The sequence below is a fragment of the Psittacula echo genome (assembly GCF_963264785.1).
Source record: "Psittacula echo genome assembly, chromosome: Z".
Lineage (NCBI taxonomy): Eukaryota > Metazoa > Chordata > Aves > Psittaciformes > Psittacidae > Psittacula > Psittacula echo.
This window is the reverse complement of record NC_137742.1, coordinates 93,549,153-93,562,864: the sequence shown is the minus strand read 5'-3', so window position 1 is coordinate 93,562,864 and position 13,712 is coordinate 93,549,153. Positions and strand designations below refer to the sequence as shown.

Genomic DNA, 13,712 nt, shown 5'->3' with positions numbered 1-13,712 from the left:
GAATCATAAATAGATACTGTGAGTAGAAATTTATATATCTTAATAGAAATGATCAAGATGCAGAATCCTTAAATTCTCATATTTAAATTGGACCAATGACACAAGGACACAGGAAATTTAGAGTTGCTGTCATGCACTGGATTTCGGATTTCACAGCTGTGGGCTGATTTAAGGCTGCTGCTGAGCAGAGGAGCATCACCAGATCTTCCTGTTCATTTGGTCTGCCACGAGTGCTAATGTGATATCTAAAGGGGTAGGCTGATCCTGTGAAAGACCAAGCCAAGAGAAGAAAGTAAGTTCTCAGTTGGGTTGTTAAATGTGTTCATGGCTTTGGGTGCTGTCAGGAGAGGAGAGTGGCATGAACATGCAGACAGGGTTAGAGTTAGAAGGTTAGTTAGTTAGGGAGTTAGAAGGAGGGCTGAATAATTCCTGCCAGCAGGAACATGTCAGCTGACTGAAACTGTGAGACAGTATCACAGGAAAATACAGAAGAAGACTAAAGTGAGATAATGACCAACAGCAACCATTTCCATTGTTTCAGTAGTGCTCCCAAGGGAAATGAGAAGACAGCAGCATGGAAATATAATGGGGACAAAGGTGTTCAGACAGAGTCTTGTCTTTGGGATTGTAGTTGTCAACGGTATTGTCTCACCTGGGAGACAATTCTTTTTCCTAAGAAACCTGCATGAAGGCAACAAACACTTGAGGAATTAGTATTCTCTTCTATTTTTAAATGACTTCTTTTACTTCACACTGCAAGTGTTTTTCACACTTGACTTTGGTAGAAAATAAAATAGCGTGAGATGAGCTAAAAACATATGTCCTGTATAACCTGTAACAAGCACACTGTTAGTGACTGGCTTTTATCCTTTTGCAGTTACCTCATGAAGCTTTAGGGATGGTATAACTGTAACTCCAAACTTACTATGCCATTATTAGAATGAATCTGTCACATCTTGCTTTAGCTTTTTGTTTTCTGCCTGAAAACCATCACTGTCATAGTGGAAAGTCAGAGTAGAGAAACTCAGCTGCAGCAAAAGTGAACTCCTGTGTTTGTGCATGTTAAATCCTTATTGTGTTCTGCTTCCAAGAATTGTATCTTTATCAGTTGAACCTCAAGATGATAGAATACTGTGTAACTGGGTGTTTGAGTTTGTTGTTTAGGTACAGCTGTCACTGATCAGACCTGCAGGATTGCACCATCATTTCTGATAATGACAATTTTTGTCCTGTTTTTCAGTATGTTGTATTCTGTGCTTGAGTCCTTTTTTACTTTTTTATTTTCTTTAATACAGCTTTCTTACAGTCACTGCTGTGTCATATCAGAAGAAATCCCTGAGCTACAGTTTACTGACTAATCCCAGTGGTCTGTTCAGTATTGATCAGGCAACAGGAGATATCAGTTTAACTCAGAGTGTGGATTATGAGAGTGACCAACACCAGTACCTTCTTTTGGTCAGAGCACAGGAAAATGAGCAGTTCAGCAGTGCAGCAGAGGTAGGCATTCACTTCTAGCAGTCTGTATGTGTTACCACTTTCCTTCAGCCTTTCCAGATTTCTGTACAGATTCACTAGGGCTCCTGTTGCCCCAGTTCATGCTATCTATTCTGTTGTCCATTTTGAAAGTCTCTTTGTCTATAAGATGATGTTAATTCCAATTTAAAACAAAGGCAGAACAGAAAATGATTTGTTTCTGATTAAGAACACAGAGAAAGTAATAAAATCTCATAGATATTAAAAGATGGTGGTTTATGGTGTTCTGGAAAGCTGTTTGACAGCAAAACCATTTTTAAGTACAGTAAATAATGTTTGAATTCCAGGATTCACAGAGCTGGGAAATGCATGCAATGTAACAGTTCATTCCTGCTGCAGGAAATGAGATGTATACTACAGAGGGAACAGGAGGAAGGCTTATGAGGAACAAGTATGAGGATGCAGAGGGGCAGTGAAACAGTGTCTGTGTCAGTGTAACAGTGGCTGTAGCACACCAGAGAGTGGTAATTTTTCTTGACTGTTTTATGTACCACAGGATGAAGAGTAGTGGAATATGACTTGAAAGAAGATTATGAAATGATTTTACAGATACATTTAGCCTAAACATAGTTTAACATGTGCCTGCTTTACACTGATACAACCTTGGTAGTTAAGAGACAGCAGCTCCCTGTTTATAAGAACCTGTGTGTAAGAACAGATTGTGTATACGTCTACCTGTTGCACTGTAGTGCAGAATACCTCAACCAACTTCTGACAGTCTGAAGTGTAACCGTATGAACTGCCATAGAGGCTAATTTAACTCACCCCTCACTGTTTGGATTGCAGGCAGTGCAACTGTGGGCACATATTTCACATAGGAATAAGACATCATTTTAAAAGATGTTAAAAGCAGAATTATATCTCTAATTTATGCTGCTGTAACTGAATTCAGAACTTGGTCTTATAATGCTAAAATGTAATATGCTTGGTAGTAGAAGCGTTAGTGTTACAAACTACAGAAGTGTTAGAAGATAAGATAATGCAAAAAGGATGCTTGGAAAGCAGAAGGTCCATTTTCTTTTAAATTACTAACTGGAAATTATCAGTGGAGATGAAGGGTGGGTGGAAGGTGTTGCTGCAAGGGACTGGGACTTGGCAACTAGAAGTATTTTGGAATCTAGTATTTCAACATTTCTTAGAGCAGTCTAAGAAAAATGGCTTATCCTATGTGCTACAGCTTCTGAAGACCTCAAGGATGTTTTCAGGAAGTTCTTCCATCTGATATTTGTAGAGCAACAAAGTTGTTGTCTCAATTCACTTTACTGTTTAACATTCCTCTTTTCTCTATTAAGGTTTTGGTTGTAATCACAGATGTGAATGATTGCGCCCCTGAGTTTCATCAGTCAATTTACAGCAAGGTTGGTGTTCCTGAAGCAGTTACTATGACAACTGCACTTCTACAAGGTTAGTGCTTCTAAAATGATTTGTTATGTTCAGTATGAGTATTGACATTTTCCTCCCACTAATTAGACTTCTGTTCAGAAGGCAAAATTGCCTGCCCCAGCATGGGTAGTTGCAACTCTCTGAAGACGAATGGCACCACTCAGAACTGGATCATGATTATTTACTGCCGCTACAGCCCAAATAATTTTGAGGGACAGATGGCAAAGGAAACTAATCTTTGTGGGATTTTGAAGTAACAGGACATCAGTTGGGGTTAGTATTATAATAGCAGGCTTATAATAGCAGTCTTGCAACATTTCTTCTCTTGAAGGAAGAGGAGAGTGATGTTTGATCAGAAATTATGGACACATCACCTCACCTTCTCTGCCTGTCTTATTCAAGAGTTGTACGTGAGCTTGCTGTAGGGTATACTGCTTTTTTTGCATTAAAAGCCTCTTGCGTGGTTTAACTGGTTTGTGAGAGGTTTTGTTTAGGTGCTTGAAGAAGACGACTTTGCTTCTTCCCAATGTAACCAGTAGCTTAAGCTTTAAATGATGACGCTTTGTAAATTAGGTAAACTTTGGCTTTGTAAGCTGCAAAAATCTTATGTTGAAAATGTTTATAAAGAGCAGATCCTAACAATAAAGTTCATATCAACTCAGTGGTTCTACAAGGGACCTTATATTAGTGTTCAACCCTTACACAACCTTTCTATAAATCTTGAGGGGGGGTGAGTGAATTAAACTACAGGAAAATTGCTGTTTGCTAGTAAATACGATTTTATAGCATCTACTGTTCTACTTCGTGATTTATCCTGTAGTAATAGTAGTCTGTACGTTACTATTCTGGTAACTGCTCTCTTAGCATAGGGTTTTGTAGGTTATGGGTAGGATCTGACAAACTCATAACACGAGGCAGTTGAATAATATATATAAATATTTCATACTAAATCACACAGGGTGTGATCTGTCCGAGTGATCTTAAATCAGCAGTATAGATTAGGTGGACATGAGAATATATACCTCTGTGTGGAAATAGGTTCTTGGCAGTACAGGGCTCTTTAAATCCAGCAAAGGCAAGATCTAGCAGCTGAATTCAGCCAGGGACTTAACTATTTTTTTAAAACAACTTATTTTCCAGTAAGGGTTAGTTCAATAAAAAACACAGGGCATAGCACAGTTGTATAAATTATTTCAAGCACCACACGCCAAAGCAAATGCTTTTACTGTTTTATACTGCACAGTAATTCTCTTGTTGTAGTACTTAACATTCCAGGTCACAAACTTTGATCTACGCAATGTCTTTCTGTCTTAATAGTGACAGCCACTGACTGCGACTCAAAAGAGAATGCTGAATTGCTGTTTTACACTTTGAGTCAAGACTTCAGCATTACTTCTCATGGTACCATTTTTCCAGCAACACGGTTGGACTATGAGCGACCTAACCATCTGTATGAGTTTATAATTATGGCTGTAGATAAAGGAGAAGAGCCAAAGACTGGGACAGCAACTGTTAGGATCCATGTTTCAAATGTGAATGATGAAGCACCTGAGTTTTCCCAGGCAATGTAAATATGTATTCTTAAAAACTCTGTTATTTTTGTCTTTTACTGTTGCCTTTTATTTTTTGGTCAAAAGGGTATTCATTACAGGATGGTAACTGGCTTCAGTTCAATCAAAGCTGACTTGGACTGACAGATGTGGGTGGATCTTTTGACTCTGAGACTCTCTTACTACCAGAAAAGAAAAAAAGTGTGGTTCTTAATTTTAAAGTTTAGGCATACTTTCAGTGTACAGTAGGACTTATGTGTCTGCCTAGATAGAAGAGGTCACATGTAGACAGTCTCTTTGAACAGATCTTGCATTTAATTTTTTTCCAATATGTACTGAAAGAGGTGCCGTATTTTCAGATTATACATTTCAAGGGGACTCTACCATCAGCAAAGGAAACCAAGCAGAAAAAGCAGGCAAGTCAGTGTTGTCCTAAGCCTTCATCCAGAGTACATGGTGGAATTTTGCCTTTAGTTATGCAATTTAAGCTTAGAGTCAACAGACTGCGTCCTTGGTTTATAATTGTTAAAGAAAAATGCTTCGATGACAGAATCCTAAATGACCACTGAATTATAAAAACAGCAAATAAATGTCAGTGAGTGGAGTTCACTTAAGTTCACTTAGTCCTGTGACCTAAAAACTACTTTTCCACCCCTCTGCTTTCTAAAGCATCAGTAAGCATTTTTCTTCCTTCATTAGGGCTCAGAAGTGTCTGGAGCAACGTCATAAGTACTATAAACTTGCGTTCATGTTAGAAGCTCAGTAATAGAATTCCCGGTCAGCTTCTGCATCAGTCTTCTGCTTACTAAAACTAGAAGTTGCTCAGGACAAAATCCCAGCAGAGATTTCATTGGTGCTAAGCTTGTGGTTTAGGTGAACAAAACATCAAAGCTTTCTGACAGTTCTTACTTTGTGTGAAGGGAACCTCTGGCTTCAAAATCTTGTGCCTTCCTTTCTTTCCTAAACACTGCTTAGGAGATACAGCTTGGGAAAATTGATAATTTGTAAATTCTCATTGGATCTCTACATTTTCAAACACTAAGCCCAAGTAAGTTTCTTACTCTCCAGATTATGCCTATTTTTCGTTTATTTATTTGTTTTAATAGTCAGGGTCATTGAATATTTATCTATTAATCTTGGATCTGTTTCTAATTTTTTAATCAGAAATGAGTGGTAGTATTAAAGATGCTGTAAACATTTCTTAAGCAATTGGAAGCAGAAAACAGTTTCAACAAAACACCCTGCCAGCTCTTATGTTTAAAGAAGAACATGATTAAAATGAACATTATTTTAAATTACCAAACATTCACAAGAAGCTTTTCTGTTCCTTATGCAGTAATAGCGGGGAAAGTGTTGTATATATGTATAGATTTGCATTGGAATTGAATTTAGCTCCTGGAATTTGAATTACCTCAAGTTCCTGTTTAAACAGGTTAACCCGGCTTGAATTTGCTCTATCTTTCCCATTATGAAAAAAATCTTGAGCCCAAAGGTGAAATACAGACAGAACTTAGTTGAAGTTTTCTGTGAAATAGATTCATCATGAAGACTTGCAAATTAAGTCTTGTTGAGAGGCTGGTTTGCAGTTACTGCAGTGCTCTGTGGCAGGCTAATACAAATCAACATGCTGCTGCTATCCTTCTAGCCCTTTGTTCAAATAGATTTACAGTCCAGCTTAAACTTGTGATTCCTTGCCGTGAGCTTTCTTTCATCACGGTAACTCTTTATCTCAGTTATGAAATGCTGAAGGCTACCACTGTGTTTCATTTTGTCAGTTTTTACTTTCTCCTTTTTAAGAGACCTCTTCTGATGATTTGAACTCTTCCGTCCCTGTATTTCATGTTCAAAACTATGAGAATTACTGTTCAGTTGCTTTCCAGATGCAGAATTGAGACAGTGTCCTGAAGGTTGTGACTGAATTAAATGAGAATAATTTACTTCTCTTACTTCATTGCATATTAAATTGGGAGAAGAAAAATGCTGTTTCTGCAAAGATTTTGATGAAAACACACGTATCTAGACAACAAAAGCTAAGGGAGAGGTTTTCTGTGCATCCATTTTCTTAAAATTTTTCTATTCTCAGCATGTGGAGAGTGGGTCCATAAGCACTCTGAACCCAGCGGCACATACGTATTTTATCTGTGCCGTTGGATACAGCCAGCTGTAGTTCATTCCTATGGCTGAGCTTTGGCATATCTGTTGTGGACCAGTCTCTATTATGCTTTAGTCTGGCCTGTGCTCAATCCAGTCCGATAAAATAATAAATATATGGGACTTCATTAAGCAGGGGATTTTCTGCTCTAGAGAGCTTAGGCTGATAATGCCTCTTAAGAGCTTATGATGTCAGTGATGTGTCTGGACTTGAGGTTTTTGCAAAACTGATGTTGCACATGCATCCTCCAGATCCGATTCTCATCTTAGTCATGCTGGTGCAAAGAAGCATGTTGAGAATTTGCGTCAGAAAATGTGCTGTGATGAGCAGTGCTTTAACTTGGCAAATGTTTGCTTTGATTCTGTGAATCAGGCAGCTCATTTTTTTAAATTAAAATGAAAAAGCAAATTCTGCATTTAACACAAATCTTGTTGCAAAGCTGAGTTTCAGAGCTTCAGTACTGCTGAAAGTTTGCAATGGAAATCTGTGGGAGGTAGCAACAGAAAGACATCATTGGTTGGACAGATCATCAATACAAACATTTCAGTGGTTGACGGAAGCATCCTATCAGTGTAATTGTATTAATAAATTACAAATCCCTGCAGTACCCTTTGTGCATGTAGTCAGTAGGTGGTGTAAAGCACTGTTCTGTATATATTATTTCCTGTCTAAATTAATAAGTATGTCATACTCATTTCTTTTAACAGCTACAGGAGTTTTGTTTCTGAAGATGCAGTCCCAAACACATTGATTGCTACAGTTAATGCCATTGACCCTGATGGCGATGGTGTGACATACAATATTCTCTCTGGGAATCAAAAAGGAAACTTTGTTATTGACCCTAAGAAAGGTAATAATATATTAGCTCTTTGCTGTTGCAATTATAATGTTGATTCTGATCTGATGCAGCTTGAATTTGGTCTTCATTTGGTGGCAGTTATAAAAGCTGAATAGCATATTCTATTTTTGAAGCTAATACCTAATTTTAAAAAGTTCAGGGAAAAGATACAGTTGCTCTAGAGTCTCTTGTAATGTTAAAAAAACCCTATTATTTTCACAAAAGCTTTATATCTTACTTGTTCATTGTTTGCTTTTGATCAGTAGCTTAGTAGAGAGCATTATTCTATGTAGCAAGTAATTTAATAGAGAGTGTTATTATTGGTAACAGTGTGACATTCCAAATGTCAAGCAAGGATAGGATATGAGTAACATTCAAACTAGGAAAGTAGTTTAAAAATGGCATTATTCACATGAGCGATATTATTTAGCCAAGAATACTGCATGCATGAGATAAAAAAATACATGTGGAGAATGCTTTGTGGTTTAAGTAATTTGTTCTGAAATAGCAGATTTTACATCTTTCAAAATTTTTCTCAGCACTTGAGTATTTTTAAAAACCCAAAGGAAAAAATGGCACAAACCCAGTGTCCTTATTAAAAGGAAAATTTAAGAAATGCATAAACACACATTACCTGAGCAAGTTGGCACATGCCTTTAAATTAGTAGGGTTTATTTGCTGGTGATTGCTTGAAAAAAACAGAAGGGGATGCTTTGAGATAAAAATAGTCCTTCAATTTGAAATCCTACTGAAGGATTGAAATAACTTAATTAACTTCATTTAAACTACTTTATCTGTAACCTGTTTTGAACTGCAATCAAAATCAAAACTTCTGTTTTTCAAAGCGTATTAAATATAATAGGCAGGAGTAAGCTGCCCTATGTTATTCCTGCTTTATTTCGTAGAGTTCACTTAGCAGGAGATGTTAATTTCAATTCAGATCAGGTTTCTGCAGTATTCATATTAGATGCGAAAATGTTCCCAAAAATACAGTCTGCAGGTAATTTTCAAGTGTTGAAACATGATCCTGAATTTATTGAGAGCTACTTTTATCCTTTCTGAGTTAAAACTAGAATTGTAGGTTCCATAAGTTAAATTTCTAAAGGTATTTTGGCACCTGAAGGAACAATGGTTTTAAAAGTGTTTAAATGCCATGGGGGTGTAGTATATCTGTATATATCTGTATTGTAAGTGCACAATGAATCTTAACATCTATTTAAGAGCGTCTCTTGGGGTTAGCCCCATAGTTTTAATATAATCATGTATATGTACTTTTATACTTTTTTATCAATTAATTTTTATAATCTTTAAAACTTAATATTAGAAACATCATTTTTTGGCTTTTGTTGCTTAATAAACCAATAAAAGTTATACAGTGGCTTGTAGCATTTTCTTTTCAGAAATGATGTCAAGGGAATAGTCTGTACCCCCTTGCTGCAGAAATGCCAAGGTAAAGTGGAGATCTGTCAAACATAAGTGCTGCAGCTAAAACAAGACATTTGCAAGCAAATTGAGTGACATTGATGCTGTGATAATACTGTTGTAATGGCAGTTGCTGTTATGCATGATGAACAGAGGTGATTGATGGATAATGGAGCAAAACGATGACAGCTTGTTACTGCATGGTCCCAGATAGCTGTAGTCTCTTTTTCTTTTGTAGCAAATCTTTCATACATCTTTCTCTGACAGTGCCTTTATGTCCCACCCATCATTTGAGTGACTTGGGAGAGCAGCAGCGCACAGGTTTCTGAGGATATGCCTGTAGGGATAAATACTGCTGTGCTTGTCCTGCAGGAAGGTAAACTTGAGCTAGTTTGTTTATATGAGCTACAGCAGTAGACACAGTGCCACATGCTTCAGTAATGATACAGGAAGACAGGCAGGCTCACTAATGGGGCAGGCACAGGTAAAACACAAGTCTGGCACAGTATTTTTCTGTATTTCTGTTTTGCTCTGGTTTTTCTGCAGCAGATACACAAAAGCTAATATGTGCAGGTCAGCTGAGTTGTAGCTGTCATCTCATTTAGCTCTGTAGACAAACCTGCAGACAAACCTGGTGTGCTGTCTTAATTCTGTGTTCATACCAGACTGCAGTAAAAATACTATGGTTAAATTGAACCGTAGCAGCCTTATGGCTTATTGATGCATAGGTAAATCAGAGTGGTTTGTTGTGGTGCTTACTAGTGAGAATAACTGTAATTGGTTAATGTAGTAAAAAATTAAAACCCAACAACCTATTGTTTTTACAGGGCTAGTTAGACTTCGTTCAAGTCCATTTCCGAAGCTGCAGGGAACAGAATATGTACTTAATGTCACAGCTACTGATGATAATGCTTCTGGAGGGCCCCATTCTCTTACAAGTACTGCCCAGGTTGTTGTGAAAATTGATGATGTCAACAATAACAAACCTGTCTTTCAGAAGGTAAATATATGAGGCTTATAATTTGTATTAGACTGTGTGGTAAATGCTTAAGACTGTGTTGTTGCTACAAGTGAAGCAGCAGCTGAGCTATTCAATAAGTGGTCACTTCCATCTCTCTTGGAGGCTGATGCCACTGTCTTCTGTGTCTTTTCCATCCCTCTCCTAAGATACTCAGGGTTTGTTCTCTTGTGGCAGAATAGCTCCTGTGAGCATTGTCTTTTCTCTGAGCCACATCTCATCTCTGGCATTTTAGAAGATGAAGTTGAGTGAATAACTTTTGGACCCGTGTTCAGTGTGACATGTGAGGAGGAATGGATAGGTATAGCTATATAGGTATAGGTATACCTATACAGTGGACTTGTTCCAGAATATTCCAAAACACCTCTCTAAAGTACTGTCGTGGTTTAAGCCCAGCCACTTAGCTCGTTCACTCACTCAAAGTCAAAACCACAGCACTGCACCACCTACTAAGAAGCAGAAAAATAACTGCTACTGGTGAACCCAGGACAATTACATAGGCTTCTTTTGATGATTGTATGTCTGGAACTAATGAAAAAGAGAAGAATAGAAGTGTGTTTTTATCTTAATTTGTTAAGTACTAAAGAAAATAAATAGTTGTGTAAGTTTTCAGAATGCTGATACATATTAAAGATCTGTTGTCTAAAAATTAAATTGGATGCTGGTGGACAGTGTTGCATATTTTGAAAAGTCAGTGACTATCACTGTTACTCTTGGGAATTCTCAGTAATCTGTCCTCAGCAAAGTTACTTTTTGTAGAAATCCCGTTTTGAGCAAAGCCATTCTGTAGACTGAGCAAGTGTATACCCTCTTTTTTTTATAAGGTTTTTGCTGATATGGAGAAATATTTGCATTTGGAAATTAACTGTACCTTTTTGTCCAAGTATTTTTGTTATTTGGAGATGCTCATTGGCCTCGTGTTGTGTGTTACAACTGCAAAATAGCAACTGAAGTCTGTAAATTAGTCCCAGTACAGGTAAAACATTAATATCAGTGCATATGAGTGAAAGTGTAGCTAAAACGTTTTTCCTTCTCCCCCCTCCTATATCTTTAAATCAAACAGCATGGTAAGTCCTTGGGGTTTTTTTGTTGGGTTTTTTTTTTTTACTCCCTTCTTTCAGTGTCAGTATTACCAGGAACATGCTTCTGTACTGGAAAACCAGCCTTCAGGGACAGTTGTACTGCAGCTTGAAGCTACTGATGCTGATGAAGGAGTCAGTGGTCTAGTGAAATATGGCTTGGTGCAGAGAAGTGGTGTCCTGCCAGCATTTAGTGTTCATCCTGACACAGGTAAAGCAAGTAGCAGAACTGATACCAGCATATAGAAACCACTTTCTTACACTGATGGAAAAAAACCCTTAAATAAAATCATACTTCATGGTTTTTCATTTAGCTTTTTGACAGCAGACAAAATAGAAACTGCATTAACTGCATAAACAGATATTCTGTGAAACCAGAAGTGTCCTACATGTTCAGGACTGAACTAAAAGGAGTGTTTTTTGTGAAATGTGGAAGTTCTGCTGCGTCAAATAATGACTTGTCTATTTTTTGTAACTGGATTTAAAAGAACCACCGTATTTTGAGTGCACATTATATTGCAACATTGCTAAAGGCATAGAAATGATTTATCTAAATGACAGCAGTCTTACAAATAGAAAGAGATTAACTCTTGGAAGGCCAAAACTAAACTCAGGCTCAACTTTTGGAGGATGAAAGACATGAAGCATGCCTTTATCCTGTCCTTATTGCTCTTCAAAAGAAATATTTTGTTAATAATCTCATTCTCTTAGTTTGGTACTTACCTCCATTTTCTAAATTTAAGTTCATTTGTGTGTAGGTGTAAGTGTATATGAAGTTTGTATCTGCCTAAGCCAGGACACTGTAAGCCGTTGAAACAGTTAAATCTTGTGTTTGGATCCTTGAACCTGAAGCTCACATTGTAGGTTGTGTTTCATTGTATGATGGACAAACAAGCATCCAAGTGCAGAATGCACAGTATTTTAACTCTCTGGTTATTTAATGTGTTTTCAGGTGTTCTGACAACTGTTCAAGTGTTTGATCGAGAAAAGCAAAGGGAATATCCTATCACTGTGACAGCAACAGATCAGGCAGCGGAGCCGCTTATTGGAATATGTCAGATAAATATTATCATCCTGGACCAAAATGACAATGATCCCAGATTCGAAAACACCCATTATGAATGTAATTGAGAATCATTGGATAGCGTTTCAGTGCCCTGAGTGTGAGCTTACCTAATGTGTTGTCTTTCTTGGCAGTAGATCACATGTCCAACTAGGTGATTGCAACCAGAGATGCGCCTACCTTGACTGTAACTCTGTGTAATGTGCAGTGTAACAAGCACAGTCTTGACTCCTAAATGTCGTTATGGGAAAATTCCTTGTAACAATAGCCATGTCAGTACCTTTTCTTACCTGAGTGTACCGAGTCTCTGTGATACCACATAGAGATGTGAAAGTTGCAGTGAGAACATGAGTGTGCAGTGCTGAGCAATAACTGTATCCTTTGTTTTCTGATTTATAGATTTTTGTCATAACTTTTTCCATTTGAATTTTGTAATTCTTCATTGTTTGTTGTTTTACCTTGCCTTCTTGGTTCCTCAAAAACTCCCTTCCTGTTTATGGATGAACACCCAGAGGCATGTATAATATTCATAAACAAATGAAGACTTATAGTTCTCAGTTTCTTATACTAACTGAAGGAGAAATGAGACTTGAATTATCAGTCTTCTCAGTTAGTATAACTAACTCATTTATAGTTGTACTAAGTCCTAGAAAGTAGGACCTTTTCTTCTAGCTTTATGCAATAAATGAATATTCCATTTATGTATGTTTCATACAGAGCAAGTAGTGTCTTAGTAAAAATACAAGAACTAAAAAAAGTAGTATCTTATAAGAAATAAGAATTTCAGGTTATCAGTGTGGTAATGAGAAGTTCAGATGTGATCCATAGCTCTGGAGTGACAGCAGCACTTCAAAATACTCAGTTGTATTCTTACGGCCATTGCTCCAAGGAAGATAAAGTTATAGCTTCCATACATTAGTATTTCTTCATTTCTTGGTAAGATGTTCATAGTACTTCAGTGAATTAATGATCAGTTTGAAATATCCTTTCCTTACATTAGATTTCCTAAGAGAAGACACAAGAGTTGGGACCAGCTTTCTTCGTGTTGCAGCCCGTGATGATGACTACAGCTCCAATGCTGCCATTACATATTCAATAGCAAATGAAGAACCAAGTTATTTACAGATTAATCCTACTACAGGCTGGGTGTTTGTGAACAAACCCATATCTCAGGTATGGTGCTTGCTTTTCTTTTTAAGCTGACTATTTCAATATTATATAGGACAGATTCAGGTTATGAGTTTGTGTTACCGCTTCACATTAAAGGATCAATATGTCTAAATTAAACATGAGTCTAAGGCTTTTAGCTAATGAGTTCATTGACTGCAAATTGCAAATAAGCAAGCCTTGCTTTCAGCTGGGAAAGTAGCACTTGGCAGCATTGCCTCTGAGAACTTGTTCTTCCCATTTCGTTAGCTTTGGCATAGTAATACCAAGGACCAGAGGGCTGAGACCATAAGCAGGGGAGCAAGAACCTGGGTGTAGGACTTCACTGTGTTAACAGGCAATGAGTTAAGACACAAACCTGACTCTGAAAGAGTGTTAAACTTTGCTTCTAATACAGAGTCCCAGCTTGATTCATGTTAGTCATGGTGAACTAAGCTGTCCCTTAGAAAGGTTGAAGGCATAATGAACACAATTGTTGCATGTAGATACCTAACATTTATTAGTTTC

General features: G+C 37.3%; 1 protein-coding gene across 1 annotated transcript in view; it reads left to right on the top strand.

Annotated features, from left to right (window-relative positions):
* Positions 1 to 13,712, top strand: part of LOC308232309 (neural-cadherin-like) — a gene marked incomplete at both ends in the record, with an annotated part of 59,730 nt that overhangs the window by 11,511 nt on the left and 34,507 nt on the right. The window contains 8 exons of the mRNA XM_080638382.1: positions 1,296 to 1,497; positions 2,826 to 2,937; positions 4,234 to 4,483; positions 7,326 to 7,468; positions 9,706 to 9,878; positions 11,018 to 11,186; positions 11,928 to 12,098; positions 13,039 to 13,211. Coding sequence (XP_080494508.1) covers positions 1,296 to 1,497; positions 2,826 to 2,937; positions 4,234 to 4,483; positions 7,326 to 7,468; positions 9,706 to 9,878; positions 11,018 to 11,186; positions 11,928 to 12,098; positions 13,039 to 13,211 — 1,393 coding nt within the window. The remainder of the gene's footprint in view (positions 1 to 1,295; positions 1,498 to 2,825; positions 2,938 to 4,233; positions 4,484 to 7,325; positions 7,469 to 9,705; positions 9,879 to 11,017; positions 11,187 to 11,927; positions 12,099 to 13,038; positions 13,212 to 13,712) is intronic.